The sequence below is a fragment of the Prunus persica genome, chromosome G3 (assembly GCF_000346465.2).
Source record: "Prunus persica cultivar Lovell chromosome G3, Prunus_persica_NCBIv2, whole genome shotgun sequence".
Taxonomy (NCBI): domain Eukaryota; kingdom Viridiplantae; phylum Streptophyta; class Magnoliopsida; order Rosales; family Rosaceae; genus Prunus; species Prunus persica.
In genome coordinates, this window is record NC_034011.1 from 24,101,451 (window position 1) to 24,121,829 (window position 20,379).

At 39.4% G+C, this 20,379-nt stretch overlaps 2 protein-coding genes across 2 annotated transcripts; both read left to right on the forward strand.

Moving 5' to 3' along the window:
- Window positions 1,396–10,643, forward strand: LOC18781867. The gene is made up of 4 exons (XM_020560104.1): window positions 1,396–4,241; window positions 4,282–4,388; window positions 4,865–5,037; window positions 7,660–10,643. The coding sequence occupies exons 1-4, from the start codon at window positions 1,816–1,818 to the stop codon at window positions 10,411–10,413; spliced, it is 5,460 nt and encodes a 1,819-aa protein (XP_020415693.1). The 5' UTR covers window positions 1,396–1,815; the 3' UTR covers window positions 10,414–10,643.
- On the forward strand, window positions 15,636–18,776 carry LOC18783699 (receptor-like protein kinase FERONIA). Its single transcript, XM_007216990.2, has one exon. It carries the CDS (start codon window positions 15,899–15,901, stop codon window positions 18,659–18,661), a length of 2,763 nt encoding a protein of 920 aa, XP_007217052.2. The 5' UTR covers window positions 15,636–15,898; the 3' UTR covers window positions 18,662–18,776.

A 20,379-nucleotide genomic window follows, 5' to 3' on the forward strand; every position in this document is an offset into this window, starting at 1 on the left:
TGACCGCATGCTTCTGTGAGTCTGCAATAAGGAGGAGAATCGTAGAGGTTCCTGACATCGTAGTGGAAGTAAGATGTGATATGAGAATGTGAGAAACTGTGATTGGAGGAATTTGATGTAGGAGTTGGATTTGAGAGTTATCTATTTAGGGATTTTGATAAGAGGATTTGAGGACTTTAGATTTGAGGGATTTGGATTTGGGGAAAAATATAAGGAATTTGATTTAGAGTTTTGGATTTGAATATGAGAAATTTGAGATAAGAGTTGACAAACAATCTAGGATCGATTGCTCTGATACCATGCTAAAATATGAATATGGTTTGAGTACTTTGAGTTAGGTTTTATTCTTCTCCATAAGGAGGTATATATAGGAATTTACATGAGTGCTTTACAAGGAAATAGATACAGTAATCAATTAAGATAATATCTCGTAATTATACAATGATTTGTCAACTATATAGAATAGGAAAATAAATCCCTTAATTAATCAAGGAAATAAATCTCCTTGATTAATTAGGTGACTCTCGTCAATCTTCACTTACCCAATTGAAATCACAACCAAAGCCTTACATATGGGCACGAAGTACAAGATCATTCACCGCGATGTGAAGAGCACGAACATCTTATTGGACGAGAAATGGGTGGCTAAGGTTTCGAATTTCGGACTTTCGGAAAGACCCATATCAACCGTGTCAAAGACTTGTGAATTGTTCCAAGTCCACGGCCAACCCAAAAAAGAAGTTTAAGTTGTTATCAAAGTCTCTATTAAATTGACTAATGTTGATCAAGAATCTTGAATTTAGAGTAGATGCAGCCAAAAGCTTGACTTGGAAAAGTCCAAAACAAGAAGTTTAAGTTGTTATCATAGTCTCTATTAAATTGACTGATGTTGATCAAGAATCTTGAATTTAGAGTAGATGAAGCCAAAAGCTTGACTTGGAAAAGTCTTTGATGATCATGTGTATGTCCCCACTTGTGCAATAGAAATTCCAATCAGGGATCCACACACCCACACATAACATATCTTTAACTCTCCATATATATTCCTCTTATATCGAGAGGTCTCTCAGATAATTTTATTTGAAGGATACCATTTAGAAACTCGCACAAATTTTTTTTCAACGATCTAAATTATCTATTTTTTAAGTTTACATTCATAGATCATCCTTGCAAAAAATTAGACAAATCGGAAACCGTTTCAATATCCAATTGTGTCTTACAAAATCAATAAACACGATACTTCAAGAAAGTACTAAATTTTCAATAATTCAATTGATATCGGATTCAAGTGATTTTTTGTAAAGATGAACTTTGAATGAGTATCTACAAAATAGACAGTTTGAATGAATGAAATACAATATGGAATGGGCCCTACAAAAATGTTCGTCAAATAAGTTTATTTGTCAACCAAAATTATATATATACATCATGAACATGTATATAATAACCAAAGCATCAAACACACACCTTGATACAATTACCATGTTGTTATCTCAAGCTCCACCAGAGAAACTTCCCAACCTTTTGACCTTTCTATCTCCGAGTCTCTCTACCCACGTCGTTGATGACGAGATATGGAAAGGGCAGCAGCAGTGACACAGATTTTTCATGCACAAGACTTACTATATCTTGACTGATATGTTGATCCAAAATAATCTTTAATAATTTGAAGTACGTAGCCAGCCAGCCCCCTAATAATAATTCTTTGATTGAATAGAACCCAACCCAACCAGCTTGCTATAAAGCAGAGCAGCAGCCTTCCCACTTCATCCACCACCCACACAACACACCTGAAACCACCCTGTCTTTCTTACCATGAAGAAGAACGTCCCAATTCTTACTACTCAACTTTACCTTTCCTTGTTTCTCCACATTATCACCGGCCTACTCGTGGCGGCTAGAGATTCACCACCTATCTACACTCCGGTGGAAGATATCACGGTTAAATGTGGCTATTCCGGCAACTTATTAAATGAATATGATGAACGACATTGGCACGGAGACATCAACTCAAACTTTTCCCCCACAACTGGCAGTGACACATCCATGTTCAGAGAAGTACCTCATTCGTACACCGTCCACCAAGTGGCTTACACCACAGCGCGCCTTTCGCGCTCTGAATTTACTTACAGTTTTAAACTCACTTCCGGCCAAAAGTTCATCCGCTTGTATTTCAACCCAGTTTCATATGGTCCTGACTTTGACCGATCTAAAGCCCTCTTCTCAGTCAAAGCCAGTGGCTTTACCCTTCTCCACGACTTCAACACTTCAGTCACTGCCGATGCGTACGGAACAGAGACGATATACAGAGAGTTCTGTCTCAACGTGGAGTCATCAGAACAGAGCTTGAACATCACCTTCACTCCGAGTCCGAGACTAGCAAGCCCAGATGCGTATGCGTTTATCAACGGCATTGAAATTGTATCCATGCCCACCAATCTTTACTTCACTGCAGCCCAAAGATTTGGGGTAGGACTCGTAGGAAACAACTTCAATTTTCACATCGAAAACAACTCTGCTCTGGAGACGGTGTACCGAATAAACGTTGGTGGAAAGTCATTATTTTTCAGTGAAGACACTGGCATGTATCGCAACTGGGGAAGCGAGCAAGAAGAGCCCAAGTACTTAGATGATTTAAGCATTGAGTTTAGTGTTTTACCACAAAACACTAGTATTGAACTCGACTTTGCCGGAATAGCAGAGTACTATGCTCCAAAAGAAGTTTACCAAACGGGCCGGTCTATGGGCATGAACAAGACCATAAACAAGAGCTATAATCTCACTTGGAATTTTCCAGTTGATCCCAAGTTTTATTACCTGGTTAGGCTTCATTTCTGCGAGTTTGAACCTGACATTGTCCAACCCAGAGACCGAAACTTTCTAATCAACATAGCCAACGTTGTCGCTGAAGAAGAAGCGGATATCATCATGTGGAGTGGCGGAAATGGGAGACCAGTGTACCGTGACTACCTTGTGTTCGTGACATGCCCTGCAACTTCAGAAAGCCAGAGGAAAGTAAATCTCTCCATAGCACTGCGAGCAAACCCTTATGATTTTATGACGAATTTCAACGATGCAATCTTGAATGGGCTCGAAATATTCAAATTAAATGACACAAATAGCAATCTCGCCGGACACAACCCAAACCCACCTCCTATGTTGACCCCAAAAAAGGCGTTGTCGCCAAGCCCAGAGAGAACCAACACCGAGTTAACGCGGACTCCTATGCTTGCCATTATCGCCGGTGTAGTTTCCACCGTCACAATTGTAATGTTTCTTGGGTTAATCTTGGTTTTCAAGCAACAACAGAAACTCAAAGACTCCTGGTACTCCAGCAACAGAACAACCAACTCATCTTTACCGTCCGCTTTGTGTCACTACTTTTCCCTGGCGAAGATTAAAGCCGCCACCCGAAACTTCAACGATATTTGTATTATTGGGCGCGGTGGGTTTGGCAATGTGTATAAAGGGTACATCGATGGTAGGGCTACTCCCGTTGCAATCAAACGGTTGAAACCCGAGTCCTCGCAAGGGGCCCACGAGTTCAAGACGGAGATCGAGATGCTCTCCCAATTACGTCACCGTCATTTGGTGTCGTTGATTGGATATTGTGTGGATGAAAGTGAGATGATCTTAGTGTATGATTTCATGGACCGTGGGACCCTTAGTGACCATCTCTACCACAAAGATAACCCATCTCTTCTCTGGGAGCAACGGCTTGAGATCTGTATCGGGGCAGCGCGTGGGCTGCATTACCTTCACACGGGAGCAATGTGCACAATCATTCACCGTGACGTGAAGAGCACCAACATCTTGTTGGAAGAGAAATGGATCGCTAAGGTTTCTGATTTCGGGTTGTCAAAAATGGGCGCCACCACCATGTCTAACGCCTACATCAGCACGGTGGTGAAGGGTAGTTTTGGGTATCTAGACCCGGAATACTATCGTCGTCAGCAGCTGAGTGTGAAGTCTGACGTGTACTCCTTCGGTGTAGTATTATGCGAGGTATTGTGTGGAAGGCCAGCAGTTATGCGTATGGTAGAGAGGAGGCAGATGAGCCTGGCTGAATGGGCCAAGACTTGTCATCGCAATGGGACACTTAATGAAATCGTTGACCCATGCTTGAAGGGCAAGGTCGCAAGCCTTTGCTTTAATAAATTCGTTGAGATTGCGATGAGTTGCATGCATGATAATGGGATTGAACGGCCGTCGATGGCTGACGTTGTGAGGGAGCTTGAATTTGCTTTGAAGCTTCAACGGAGTGCTGACGACGATATAGACTTCAATATTGTTGAAAACAATATTTGTGAAGATGAGGTTGCCTTCATCAAAGACAAGGAGGGTTCTGGTGAAAGTGAGCAAAGTTGTGCGACCGACGAATTCATTAAATTGATTTTTGAGACAATCTTCTCTGAGATCAACAATCCGGATGAGAGATGATCTCGATGAGCAACAACATTTTTAATGAAATTAGAATAATCTGGCCACAATTAATGGGAGATGATTAATTATGAACATCATTTTTATTGAAATGAGAACAATCTGGCTACAATGAGAGCCTACCCTAAGAACATAAATATGGAAGTGCTTTATCTTTTTTTTTTCTTTTTCTTTTTTATAAATTTTTTATACAGGCAATATTCTACTTTAATCGAACCTAAACTACAAATAGTGGCGAAGCCAGACCCATTCTCAACTCTCTCTCTCTCTCTCTCTCTCTCTCTTGTTCTTCCCAGCCATTTCACTCTCCTTTTCTTTCCCTCTTTCTCTATGTAAATAATTTAATTGTGTGTATGATACAACAATCAGAACTTGATGTGTAAAATCTGTCATCTAAAAGCTTATTTCTTGATTTTTACTTTAGGGGATATTGAGAGGTTAGAAAATGATGCACAAGAAGTTCTCCGAGAACTTGCAATGCTTATGCTCTCATTTCCTTTATTTTTATATTTTGCAAGAGGGCCCCCTTTAACATCAATTCTTGGCTCTGTCACTGACAACGAGAAAGGAAATTCGAACTCGGGTATAGAGTGGAGAGTACATATGCTCTAACCAACTTGAGTAAGCCCACATTTACGGTGTGTTATCTCTTTAGCAAGTGCTTTTGCACTCCACAACTTCAAACTATTGCAAATTGGTTGTGCAATTTTGAACTAGTTGGTAGTGGGAGTTAGTAACACAACCCAGTATAAGCCTTCACAAAATTGTTCAACTTTCCGATAAAGGTAATTCTTCATATCCTCACACGATGCTTCACGTGTGGTGAATTGGAGGAGGCTGCCCTGAAAATGATTTGGGGTTTGGTTTTGGGTCAATTTAGCTCTTGGGCACGTAGACATAAAGTAGCCCAACAAATTTTGGGTTGGATTTTGAAATTAAAGTCATGCTATTTTCACATGAGGCAATACCATCTTTGATTAGTCTATGATCAAGAACTGCATACATAAAGGCATCAACAGTAAAATTAAAACATTGTGATATAGAACCCAATTAGAGGAGGTTGGGAGTAGAAAGCTTGTGTGCCGGCAATATCATCACTGTGCAAAGCTTGTATTCCAGCAGAAACGTAGGCATGCATATTGGCATTTTTAACCGTACTGTGTTGATTAGGCATCCACGTGTAGCCTTCCATTTGTGGGCCCAAAAGCATGGTCCAATACCTTACCCGGCCCATCAAACGGGGTCCCGTCTCCATGATCACACCGTTGAAAACTGATCCTAATTAAGGTCAGCAGGTGGACCCCAGCCCCACCTCCTGAAATCTAATTAAGGTCACCCACAATCAATATGCTAGGCCCACAGTCTTCCAAACCGTCGCCGTTTAGATATCCAAAGGCCCTGAGTTAGCTTCTGAGCCTGAGTTATCCAAAGGCCCCATTGCCTGTCCCTCTCCACCACCTTGAATTGACTGAACTGTAAAAGCATGAATTGCTAGAAGGGAAAATAAAACTCTCACAAGATTGAAAAGAAAGTTTGTCGCCATTTGTGCCTAGTTGGCCCTCAGAAAATTCAACACTCAAAAAAGGAATATTTCCCTGCTCCTGTCGTTTAATTATTTATACTACTGTATTAGGAGAGTACATGCATGCATGTATTGTACATCCCATTATTAATTGGAAAAAAAAAAAAAAAAATTATTGTGCATGAATAATATAACAAAAAATAAAATTTGGTATTTTTTATTTTGGTCCACTACTAACAAGATCGATATTATCTTCAACTTAATCACATATTTAGCAGGTGTGGGGTTTTATGCAAAAAGTCTTAATGTTATTAGAAGTAAAACTATTTATTATACGAGACTTTCTATTTTGTTAAGTTTCCGATATGAAATTGTGTATTCTTCAACACATGAACGTCTTGATATAGTGAAGGAAAATACAACAGAACATTGAACTTTACACAATTTTATTACGCTTGCCATTCATGAACCAGGTAACCTGCTTTTAATTCATATTTTTACAAATAAAAAACACTTAATCATAATTTATATAAAAATGTCATGCATTTAGTAAGTTCGAGTTCGAAATCGATGAACATAAATTTATCAAAACGATGCGATTTTGTTTTTGTTCTTTTTATTAACGGAAGAGGACCCATTCAAACTTCTCGGCACGTAAAAAAAAAGTTCCACTAAACTAGTAGCTAGTTGATGAATGTGATTTTGATTAAAACGACGTTTACCAACTCATAGCTGGAGACCATTTAAGGGGTTGTTTGCTAGTGGTGAATGAGACTTTTCTACTAAAGAAAGAATATATAATTAACTACGCAATCTCCGCTACTTGTTGTTTGGAAAGTGAGGTATGCCTAGAGACTTCTGCAGACGACTGAATTCGTCAGGTCCACTGCCCTCCTGGCAGCTGCTACTGTTTTTTATCGAGAATCTTTAATTTAGAAAACGTATGCAGACAAAAGTTTGACATGCAAGTCTTGGATCCATGCCTCCACTTCTGCTCAAGAAATTCAATAATATCACTACTCAAAGTTGAAGACAAGGCTGATTTAATCATCAAAATTTTGGGGCCCTGTTGCATGGTTGAAACAGTCTTATGTTACACAGGACAAGTGCTTAAAAACATGAGAATTCTTTCAAAATCAAAAATTTAATTATTCATTTTGTGTGAATTTCGTTTATTTTTTAATTCATTAATGTGAAATAAACACAATAATTCTCAATAGGTGAAATTCAATTCTTTATGAGAATTAATAAATACAACATCAATTCAAAAAAAAATCAGAAGGGTGTTTTCAAAAATAGTTTTTAAATTCAGAGAAAAAGAAAAAACTTTGTAAAATAGCAGAAGATGACAAACTTCTTTTGCATTTCCAAGCAATTTCTTCACTCACTTTTTTTTCTTCCCAAAAAACATATGTATCGTTGATAAAATGAAATCTTCACCAACCCAATTGACATGACAACCAAGGCCTCACATACCATAGATACAAGCAACTCACCAGGGGGCGTTGAAAAAAACAAACAAACAAACCGACTCTGATCTTTCAAACATCCACTCTCCAACCCCAAGATCTAAAACCCAGTTTTGCAAAGCTTATTCTCCTTGTGGCTAATTAGTATAGAACACAGCGTCATTAGGATTTCCATTTCCAATTAGAAATTAATTAAACAGGCAAGTTCTGTTATGCTTACAATAATAAACAGCAGCTTCCTTTGTTTCTCTTACAATCATGAAGAATCCAAGCAGCAAACACCTTCATAAATCAGTAACCATGAAACCCTTTCTCACTCCTCTGTTCCTTCCCCTGTTTCTGCACATCATCACCGTGCACGTGGCCGGTGATACTTCTCCTATCTACAATCCGGTGGACGATATCACCCTTCAATGTGGCTTTTCCGGCGACCAACTCAATCCAGCCGACACCAGAACTTGGACTGGAGACATCAACTCAAAGTTTTCCCCCTTTGAAAACCAAGCATCTGGCAGGCCCTCCATATCCACACAAGCACCTTCTTCCTCCTCTGTACCTTACAGCACCGCGAGGCTTTCTCTCTCTGAATTTACATACAGATTTCCAGTCACCACCGGCCAAAAGTTCATCCGTTTGTATTTCAACCCAGCTTCATATGGCCCTGACTTCGACCGATCCAAAGCCCTCTTCTCAGTCAAAGCCGGTGGCTTTACCCTTCTCAAAGACTTCAACTCTTCAGTCACTGCGGATGCTTCTGAGTCTGATACAATATACAGAGAATTCTGTCTCAACGTTGAGTCAGAACAGAGCTTGAACATCACTTTCATGCCAAGCAGAGCAACTGCAGATGCGTATGCGTTTATCAATGGAATTGAAATTGTGTCCATGCCCAACAATCTTTACTACACCTCTGCTCAAAATTCAGATGGAGTTAATTATATAGGCAGCGGAAACACATTTCGGATCGAAAATGACACTGCGCTGGAGATGATGTACCGATTCAACGTCGGTGGAAGATCACTGTTTTTCAATCTGGACACTGGTATGTACCGAAAGTGGTACGGCGAGCAAGATGAGAACAAGTACTTAGACTATTTAAGTTTAAAGTTTAGTGTTTTACCGCAAAACAGTAGCATTGAACTCAAGTTGACTGAAATAGCAAAGTACTGTGCTCCAGAAGAACTTTACCATACTGGCCGGTCAATGGGCAAAAACAAGACCATAAACAAGACCTATAATCTCACCTGGGAGTTCCCTGTCGATCCCAAGTTTTTTTACCTGCTTAGGCTTCATTTTTGTGAGTTTGAACCTGGTATTACCAAGCCCAGAGACCGACAGTTTCAGATCTACATCGCCAATCAAACAGCTGAAGAAGCCTGGGACATTTTCTCGCGGAGTAGTGGAAATGGAAGACCAATTTACAAGGACTACGTTGTGTTCATGCCTGCAGGCCCTGGAAGCCAGAAGACAGTTAATCTCTCTCTCGCACTGCAAGCAAACCCAAAAGATTTTATGACCAAGTTCAACGATGCAATCTTGAGTGGGCTCGAGATCTTCAAACTCAGTGACACTAGTCGGAATCTTGCCGGACCCAATCCCGACCCACCTCCTCTAACCCCACCAAAGATGTCTCCTAAAATTTCGAAGAAGAGTTCGACTTCTCTGATTGCCATCGTCGCCGGTGTAGTTTCCGGCGTACTTGTTTTAGTCTCCGTTGTCGGAATCTTCTTGGCTTTCAGGCGAGGAGGAAAAGTCAAGGACTCAAGCTCCAGCCACGGAACAAAGTGGGGTCCATTTTCTTTTTCGACGAACAAGTCAACCAAGAGTCGTAGCTCGTCTCTACCGTCGGATCTGTGTCGTTACTTCTCACTGGCTGAGATCAAAGCCGCCACCCAAAACTTCAATAGTGTTTTCATTATTGGCGTTGGTGGGTTCGGCCACGTGTACAAAGGGAACATCAACGTTGACGGTGGCGCCACCTCCGTTGCGATCAAACGGCTGAAACCAGAGTCATCGCAAGGGGCCCTTGAGTTCAAGACGGAGATCGAGATGCTTTCGCAGCTCCGCCACAACCATTTGGTGCCGCTCATCGGGTATTGTACGGATGAAGGCGAGATGATCTTGGTGTATGATTACATGGCACGTGGGACCCTCCGCGACCATCTCTATCACACTGATAATCCACCTCTTGCATGGGATCAAAGGCTTCAGATTTGTATTGGCGCGGCACGTGGGCTGCACTATCTTCACACTGGCGCGAAGTACACGATTATTCACCGTGATGTGAAGAGCACGAACATCTTATTGGACGAGAAATGGGTGGCTAAGGTTTCGGATTTCGGGCTCTCGAAAATGGGCTCCACCACCGTGTCCAAGACCCATATCAGCACGGTAGTGAAGGGTAGTTTCGGGTATTTGGACCCGGAATATTATCGTCGTCAACAGCTGACGGAGAAGTCTGATGTGTACTCATTTGGCGTAGTGTTGTGTGAGGTATTGTGCGCGAGGCCGGCTTTGATCCGTACAGTAGAGAAGAAGCAAATGAGCTTGGCTGAGTGGACCAAAGTTTGTCATCGGAATGGGAAAATTGATCAGATCATTGATCCAAGCTTGAGGGGTAAGATTGGAAATGCATGTTTGAATAAGTACGTTGAGATCGCGGTGAGTTGCATCCAAGATAATGGGATTGAACGGCCGTCGATGAATGACGTGGTGTGGGGGCTTGAGTTTGCATTGCAGCTTCAACAGAGCGGAGGAGGAGTTTTGAATTTGAGCGAGGAGAAGAAGGGTGAAGATGAGGAGTCATTAATGAATGCTGCAAGTGATGCAGGGTTTAGTTGTAGCTGGGAAGACTCGTCATCGGAGTCGAAGGTTAGTAGGGTGACCAAGAGTAGTAGTGATCACAATTCTTCAACCAACAAGTCTATGAAAGGAATGTCTGGGACAGTCTTCTCTGAGATTAACGATCCCAATGGAAGATGATTGCTCAACAATTTTTTAATGGAATTCATGTATATGTATGATAGTATATATGCTACAATTTGCAACTCAATTTGTAACTTTGTTGTTTCTTAAATTCCGTGAACTTAAAACTTTCTTGCAATTGGTGTTTTTATTTTATTTTTTTATTTTTAAAAATTTTATACAAAACATTAATGTATTTGTGTGATAGTCTTGTGACATTATATAAAGTGAGCATCGTTATTAACAAATAAAATAATCTAAATTTGAATAAGCCTAGTCTTGTCTTCTCAATCCTCCATTTTTCAGTAGCCAACTGATAAAAACAGGGCATCAACATGACAAATGTTCGAATTGATAGTGATCATCATTGAGAATGGTAGTTGCAACTTACTATTTCACATCAACACAAACAAAAATTAAGTTGGAAGGAAGTGCATTACGACCACACACATAAACAAGTTGCAAAAAAATTAGCTACTTACCTAGAGGATGAAATGCATATGCTTGAAATTATTTGGGCCCAACTATACATAAACAATGCAAGGGGTCATCATTTGGCCCGCGAGCCGAAGTGGGTAGTTCGAGGCTTGATGGGCCAAAGTTGTGTTTGGCCCAATGGTTAGACCCGCTCAACTCGACCCGTTTTAAAGTTGGATAGCGCTTAGTCTTAGGTTTTTCAACCTTTGGCCTAACCTGATAAGGTTTGCCCATGTTCCGGCCCAAGTAAGCCCGCTTATTACCTTCTTGTTTTTTATTTCCCCTTATATTGCCTTATCTTCATTCTAAACATTTAAGTAAATGTCTTGTCCTTTTACTTTAATTTGTTTTTATATTACTCTATTTACTTAAGTTTACAATGAAAATAAAGAAGTGCCTCCTATTTGAATTCAATAAAATAAAAAAAAACTAAAAAATCAAATCCGCAACAAATCAAAATATGAAAGTGCAACTATACATGTATTCCATTCCAAATTCGAATTAAATCAAATACCATCAAATCAAAGTCTTCTCTCTTGGTCTTTTATATATCTAAGACAAAGACTTTGCAAGTCATGTGTCCCTAGTCATCTAAGGCTCGTCACAGACTTTTCTAATAATCAAGACAACATGAGGGTACAATTATTACAATTCCCACTTTGTTGTTATCTCAAGCTCCACTAGAGAAACTTCCCAACCTTTTCACCTTTCTATCTCTGAGTCTCTCTACCCACATCATCAATGACGATATATGGAAAGGGCAGCAGAGTGGGGATCACATATGCTCTAGTTAACTTGGATAAACTCACGGTTGTAGTGCATTATCTCTTAACAAAGTGCTTATGCACTCCACAACTTCCAACCATTGCAAATTGGTCGTGGGGTTGGAATTTTGAACCAATTGGTAATGGGGGATAGTGACCCAACCCCTTATAAACCTTTACAGAATTGTTCAACTTTCTGATATAAGGTAATTCTTATCCGCACATGATGCTACATGTGTGGTGAATTGGAATGGGGAATGGAGGCTGCCGCCGATGGGGCGGATGGCTGCTAGGGATTGAATTGCTTCTGGCAGATAGATCAATTTGAACAAAATCAGCATTTGTTATATAGCTGAATATGAATTAAACTTAATTTTTTTTGTCCTTTGAATAAATATATGATTAATTATATTTAGCAATGCACTAGTTTGGATTTCAAATTATCAACCGTTATGTGCAATTTCATAGGCTAACTTATTCTTATGGACCATAACTTGCGATTTTAGGTCAACAAAAATAGAAGTTTGAAATGAGTGCATCATTTGGGGTTATTTCCAAGTATATATATGGGAATACCATCCTTGTAGATCCGTATGCAAATGCTTTCCTATTTCTTTGTTATACACGAGTGCTTAATTGGTACTTTGCAAACAGATTAATTTGGACGAGATCATGCCTCAAGAATATTAACTAGGCACGCTTTGGATGGGCGCATGCTTGAAAATAAGACAACGTATGCATTACAGTCTCCAATCTGTTCTCTTATTATCTTGTGCAAATTGTAATCCAAAGACTTGTTAATTCTTCAAGTCCATGGCCAACCCAAAAACGAAGTTAAGTTGTTATCAAAGTTTCTATTAAATTGACTGATGTTGATCAAGAATCTTGAATTTAGAGTAGATGCAACCAAAAGCTTGACTTGAAAAAGTCTTTGATGATCATATGTGTATGTCCCCACTTGTGCAATAGAAATTCCAATCAGAGATCCACGCATCACACATAACATATCTTTGACTCTCCCTATGTATGTATTCCTCATCGATCATGCGTAATAGATTCCTTTTCCTTGGAATTGTTAGAAAGCACATATATAGTTGAATGTGAAATGAACTTCAACTTTCTTAGGGTGGTCAGATTTTCAATTTTCTCTTTTGATTAAATATATGGTTAATTACATTTTACACCCTTGTGGTTTGGTTTAAAAAGTATCAACCATTATGTTCAATTTTTTATGATAACATATCTCATCAAAACTTAATCCTGCTACTTCAACTCCTGACCCCATACCAATCCAACTACTAATCTAATCCAACCTTACTTACCAAACATGACCGAATGCATATATGCTTGTAACTTATAAAAAAGCACCATCCTTTTGGTTCCCAAATGTTAAAAACATGACATAACGTGTAAACAAAAATAAAGCTTTGATCTTACTAAAGTGCATCAATTGGGTTGTCATTTTCCTATATATGTAGAATTACCATTCTTGTATCATATGCACGTGCTTTTCTGTTTCTCTTTTGTATACAATACAAGTGCTTAATTGGTACTTTGCAGTGAAATAACCTACTAAGAACATCTTCAACAGCCTCTTTAACCGCTTTGAAACTCTAAATTTCATGAAATTAAACTTTCTTGGAATTTGTTATACAAAACATTAAATGTATTTGTATGATAGTTTGTGACATTATTTAAAGTGAGCATCGTTATTAACAAGTAAAATAATCCAAGTTAGAACATGCGTTGTCTTGTCTTCTCAATCCTCCATTTTCAGTGGCCAAATGAACCATATTGTGCCCAGAAGTGTAAACTGATAAAAACAGGGCATCAACATGACAATTGTTAGAATTGATAGTGATCATCATTGGGCATCAACATGATAATGGGATTGAACGGCAGCCGATGACTGACATTGTGAGGGAGCTTGAATTTGCTTTGAAGCTTCAATGGAGTGCTGACAACGATATGGACTTCAATATTGTTGAAACCAATATTTGTGAAGATGAGGTTGCCTTCATCAAAGAAAAGAAGGGTCTGGTAAAAATGAGCGAAGATGTGCGACCGACGAATCCATTAAATTGATTTCTGAGACAATCTTTTCTGAGATCAACAGTCCGGATGGGAGATGATCGATTAGCAACAACATTTCTAATGAAATCAGAATAATTTGGCCACAATTAATGGGAGATGATTATGTAAGATGACTTATGTGAGTTGGCCACAATCAATCACTTACACGTATATATTAATTTTGTTTAAACTCTTACTTTATCTATAATTGGAGAGATAGTGTTAAGGTTTATTCAATATAAAAGAATCGGTCACTTCTCTCATAATACATGAGTTCTATAGCGTGCTTGACCTATTGATAGATCATTCCATAGTTGCCATGTCTTCTTCGCCAGAGGCGGATCCATTAAGACGCAAGGAGGTGCAGTTGCACCTCCCTTCGCCGAAAAAACCATTATAGGTGCTTCAAACTGCCCCTTTGCTCAACTGGTGTACAGATTACCTTATTTCCATTTTCTTAATTTATTTGTCCTTTTACTTTAATTTATTTTTATATTACTCAATTTACTTAAGTTTACAATGTAAATAAGGAAGTACCCCCCATTTGGATTCAAATAAAAATACTAGAAAATCAAATTCCTATCAAATCAAAATATGAAAAATCGGTTTTAGTGCAAAATACAATTTAGGCTAAAAATAATGGCTCATTAAGTCAATATATACTTCATACTAAAATCCCATAAAATCAAGTTTTCTTATTTAATGTGTAAGGAATAAAAGGCGCCAAAAATTATCTTGAGAAAATGATTATTCTGAAAAACTATTTTTCATACTTAATTAATTTTGCACCTCCGCTAAAAAATTTCTGGATCCGCCACTGTTCTTCGCGGTGTATAAAGCAATCAATAACTCTGCTTTTATTCATGTGTTTATTGTGGTAAACTTCAGTTATGATTACATGTGGTATCCGACTCTAACAATTAAAACTTTGAATTCACATGATTAATTAATTTATTTATTTTTGTCTAACCAGCTGCTTGGAAACTAGTTGTTTTAAAGAAACAATTCAATTGAGAGCATGAATTTTATTTTTCAATCTGTTGTTCCGCACAATTATCATGCTGGTACTAACCAATTGCAACAGGTCAAGAGTTTTTTGAAGTTTTTTTTGCAATGTTGTTTCTGATTGGAAAATGTAGATGTTTAAAAAACCATCACCAAATTGTTTATTGAGTTTGATTCAATTAAGTGATGATTATTGTATTTTTTTTATAACTACATTAACAAACACCAGGATTGATTGACTCATTCAATGTTTTGGCTGGCGGCTTTATGTATTTTAAAGTATTATAAAGAAATTATTATGTTTGTTATACACAAACTTGATCTGTTTAAAATTCTTTTGGACCAATTGAATAATCTACCAAAGTGGCTTATTTGATGTTATTATGAAAGTATTATGAAAGAATTATGAAAGAATTCTTTTGGGCCCCCTCTAACATCAATTCATGACTCTACCACTTATTACAGGAAAGTTATTTGAATTCGGATATAGAGTAGGGAGCACATATGCTCTAGCTAACTTGGGTACGTCTGCAGTGCGTTATCTCTTTAGCAAAGTACTTTTGCACTCCACAACTTCCAACTATTGCAAATTGGTTGTGGGATTGGAATTTTGAACCAATTGGTAATGAGGTTATTGACCCAACCCCTTATGAGCCTTCACAAAATTATTTAACTTTCCAATATAAGGTAATTCTTCATATCCTCACACATGCTTCATGTGTGGTGAATTGGAGTGGGGAAGGGAGGCTGCCACCAATGGGGCGGATGGCTGCTATGGATTTAATTGCTTCTGGCAAATAGATCAATTTGAACAAAATCAGCATTTGTTATATAGTTGAATATGAATTGAACTTAAATTTTCTTTGGTCTCCAGTCTATTCTCTTATTATCTTGTGCAAATTGTAATCCAAAGACTTGTTAATTCTTCAAGTCCACGGCCAACCCAAAAAAGAAGTTTAAGTTGTTATCGAAGTCTATTAAATTGACTGATGTTGATCAAGAATTTTGAATTTAGAGTAGATGCAACCAAAAGCTTGACTTGGAAAAGTCTTCGATGATCATATGTGTATGTCCCCACTTGTGCAATAGAAATTCCAATCAGAGATCCACACACCCACACATAACATATCTTTAACTCTCCCTATGTATATATATATATATATATATATATATATACATGTATCATGAACATGTATATAATAACCCAAGCATCAAACAAACACCTTGATACAATTACCATGATGAAACCAATTCTCAGCACTAATCTCTACTTTTCCTTTTTTCTGCACATGATCGTCGTCACCATATTCGTTGCCAGCGATTTGCCACCTATCTACAATGCAGTCGAAGATATCACCATCAATTGTGGCTATTCCGGCCACATATTCAATGCATATGATCAGCGAAATTGGACTGGAGATATCAACTCAACATTTTCACCCTTTGAACACCAAGCAATTGGCAACACATCCATATTCAAAGAAGCACCTCATTCGTACACCGTCCCACAAGTGCCTTACACCAGAGCTAGGCTTTCTCACTTTGAATTTACCTATAGATTTTTTAACCTCACCCCCGGCCAAAAGTTCGTCCGTCTGTATTTCTTCCCAGCTTCATACCCCGACTTTGATCCCTCCAAAGCCTTCTTCTCTGTCAAAGCCGGTGGCTTTACCCTTCTCCACGACTTCAATGCTTCAGTCACTGCTGCTGCTTCTGGGTCGGAGGAGACGGTATATAGAGAATTCTGTATGAACATTGAGGAAGAAGAAGAAGAACCTAGTTTAAGCATCACGTTCACTCCAAGCAGAGCAATCCAAGATGCCTACGCGTTTATTAACGGAATTGAAATTGTATCAATGCCCGTCAATTTATACTACACTCCACGTGGGATTCAATATGTAGGCAATGAAAACATCTTTCGCATTGAAAACAACACTGCTTTGGAGGCGGTGTACCGAATCAATGTGGGCGGTAAGGCACTCTTTTTTGGTAAAGACACTGGCATGTACCGCAATTGGAATGCTTATGGAGACGAGCAAATTCACTTGGAAGAGTTGAGTCTTAACCGTAGTGTTTTGCCGCAAAATGATAGTATCCAACTCCATTTTGCCAAAATCCCAGAGTACTCTGCTCCAAAAGAAGTTTACCAAACCGCTCGGGCAATGGGCAACGACACAGCCATAAACAAGAGCTACAACCTGACATGGCAATTTCCTGTTGATTCCAATTTCAATTACCTGGTTAGGCTTCATTTTTGTGAGTTTCAGGCTGGAATTTGGGAGATCGGAGATCAAGTGTTTCTAATTTACCTGGATAATATACCTGCTGAAAAAACAGCGGACATAATTGAGTGGAGTGGCGGGAATGGGTTTCCAATATACAGAGACTACTTGGTGTCCATGCAGCTTCCGAGCTCAACTGGAACTGGAAGCAAGGCGAAAGTGAATCTCACCATCGCACTGCAGGCAAACCCACATGATTGGAGGACTTTAATCAGCGATGCAATGTTGAATGGTCTCGAAATCTTCAAACTCAACAACTCATACGGCAATCTCGCGGGACCCAACCCCGATCCACCTCTTATGGACCCAACAAATACGACGTCGTCGTCAGGCCCAGAAAAACCCAAGTTGAGGAATACTCATTTGCTCGCTATTGTTGCTGGTGTAGTTTCCACCACAATTGCACTGCTCTCTGTTCTAGGGTTATTCTTGGCTTTCAGGCGACGACAGAAACTCAAGGACTATGATGGTTGCTCCACCCGCGGAGCAACCAACTCAACCAAAAGTCGGGGCTCATCCTTACCGTCCAATTTGTGTCACTACTTTTCCTTGGCGGAGATCAAAGACGCCACCCGAAACTTCAGCGAAATTTGTATTATTGGGCGTGGCGGGTTCGGTAACGTTTACAAAGGGTACCTCGATGGTGCGGCCACCCCCGTTGCGATCAAACGGCTGAAACCCGAGTCATCACAGGGGGCCCACGAATTCAAGACGGAGATCGAGATGCTCTCCCACTTACGGCACCGTCATTTGGTATCGCTGATTGGATATTGTGCAGATGAAGGTGAGATGATCTTAGTGTATGACTTCATGGATCGTGGGGCTCTCAGCGACTATCTCTACCACAAAGATAACCCATCTCTTCCCTGGGAACAACGACTTGAGATCTGTATCGGGGCAGCGCGTGGGCTGCACTACCTTCACACAAGTGCGCAGTACACCATCATTCACCGAGATGTAAAGAGCACGAACATCTTATTGGATGAGAAATGGGTGGCTAAAGTCTCGGATTTTGGGCTTTCAAAAATGGGAACCACCAGCATGTCCAAGACCCACATCAGTACAATGGTGAAGGGTAGTTTTGGGTATTTAGACCCAGAATATTACCGGCGTAACCAATTGACAGAGAAGTCTGACGTGTACTCTTTTGGCGTGGTGTTATTTGAGGTATTATGTGCGAGGCCAGCTTTCTTACGAACAGCGGGGAAGAAACAGATGAGTTTGGCTGAGTGGGCCAAGAGCTGTCATCGCGAAGGGACACTTGATAAAATCATTGATCCGAGCTTGAAGGGTAAGATTGGAAAAGCGTGCCTGAATAAGTTTGTTGAGATGGCGATAAGTTGTATTCATGATAATGGGATCCAACGGCCGTCGATGAATGACGTGGTGTGGGGGCTTGAGTATGCATTGCAGCTTCATCAAAAAGCGGAGAGAGATTTAGATTTCAAGGGTGAAGACAAGGTTGCATTAATGAACGATAATGATGCTGCACCTGCAGGGTTTAGCACGAGTTGTTGTTGGGAAGAAGAAGAGGCGTCGAATTCATTGAACAGTAGTGGGCTGGCCAAATTAAGCAGCAGTGACCAAAATTCTACTACTAACGAATCGATTAAAGGGATGTCTAGGATAGTGTTTTCTGGGATCAACGATACCGATGGGAGATGATATTTATTTGTATTAATATGTGCCTTTTTTCTTTGATCGACCTTGTAATTTGGTTTTTTCTTATATTCTGTGAATGAATTCATTAATTAAACTTTCCAAATAGATTAGCACCGTCTGTTCATTTTTCATGACAAATAAAATAAAACAAAAATGGAGTTCAATGAATTTGTAAAAGTCATGTACTTAATGTCACAAGTTCCACAATTTAATTTCCATTCAATTATTAAAAAATTAAATATAAATATTATAATTTTCTACTAAATTCTCATTCCACTTTACTCCAGTATTTATTGAACGGATATTGAACGGATTTGATTACTGAAGGGGAGGTGGGATTGGAGGGTCCCATGCCTTGCCCGGGCTGCCTTTTGCGCGCTGGAGGTCCAAATCTTGCTGGGGGGCCTATTGCCAGGGCAGGGTGGCTTGCGCTGCCCTTGCTCAAATGGTAAGGTGTATGATTGAAGTAAGTTGTGTGGTGAATGAATTAATGACATGTTTACTAATCCGTAATTGGATTAGGAGGAATTGAATTGAGGATGAATTAAATTGAGGATGAATTGAATTAAGGAGGAGTTGAATTCAGGAGAATTAGATTCCGGATTCCTAATGAAGTTGTTTACTAAACCATATGGATTGAGGGGAGTTAGATTCCGAATTCCTATTGAAGTGTTTACTAAATCATGTGGAATTGAGGTAGGAGTGGTATTAATTACTAAAATGTCCTCATTTTTGGGTTAAAGTAGATGACATATTTGGAATTTTGAAAATTGTGTGAGGATATAATGGGTAAAAAAAATGAATTCCTAATGGGTGAATTCTCCAGGAATTAAAATACCACATCCCATTCCGAAATTGAATTCCTCCAAAATCAGGAATTCAATTCCTAATTTTGTGTGGGCCCCGCTTACTTTTCAATTTCTTGATGTGAAGTAAACGAAAGAATTCTCCATAGGCGAAATTCAATTCCTGATTAGTAAACACACCATAAATATACACAGACACATGAATCATGATCTCGGTGGACGTGGACCAGGCCAACCAAATAAATGAGTGGTTTTTATTAAGTTCGTGGGCGAAGGGGCAGAAAGAAACTGGCAATATCCAAGGAGGAAGGTGCCAATGGAGCTTGTCACATGCTTTAACTTGTAACCATAGAACGTGCAACTTTGCTAGTCGCTTTTAGTTTTTCAAGTGGTTGTTTGTACAATTAGCTCGCAACTTGCATGGTCCAAAAATTGATTGAATACAACAGCTAGGCCAAGTGAAAGAGTAACACTACTCTTGGATAGTCATAGTGTAGTGGATGTGGATCCATATCGAATTCATTAGAAATATGGGATCATCAGTCGTCGTAGGTGTTTTTGTTATTATGCTGACCACAGCGATGGTGTCTCAGCTGCCCAGCACAAGCCATTGCCTGATGAACAAGAGCAGCAGCAGCACTGGCTCCTTCTCTAACTGGTGCATTAATGGGAGCACCCACCAATATTGCCAGCAGCTTATTATTCCACAGGAGGAGGAGGACGTAGATCAGTTGGAGTCGGAGGCTATGAATATGATCATGAAGCATCTGCTGGTGGTGGATGATTCACATCACGAAATTAGCGACGAAATTAGCAACAGAATGCTGCTTGTCCGTCATGATAGCAAAATTACTCAAGAATCGTTTATAAAGTACAAGCCGGTAGTTAACTGTGGCAGAAGACTACTAAAACTAT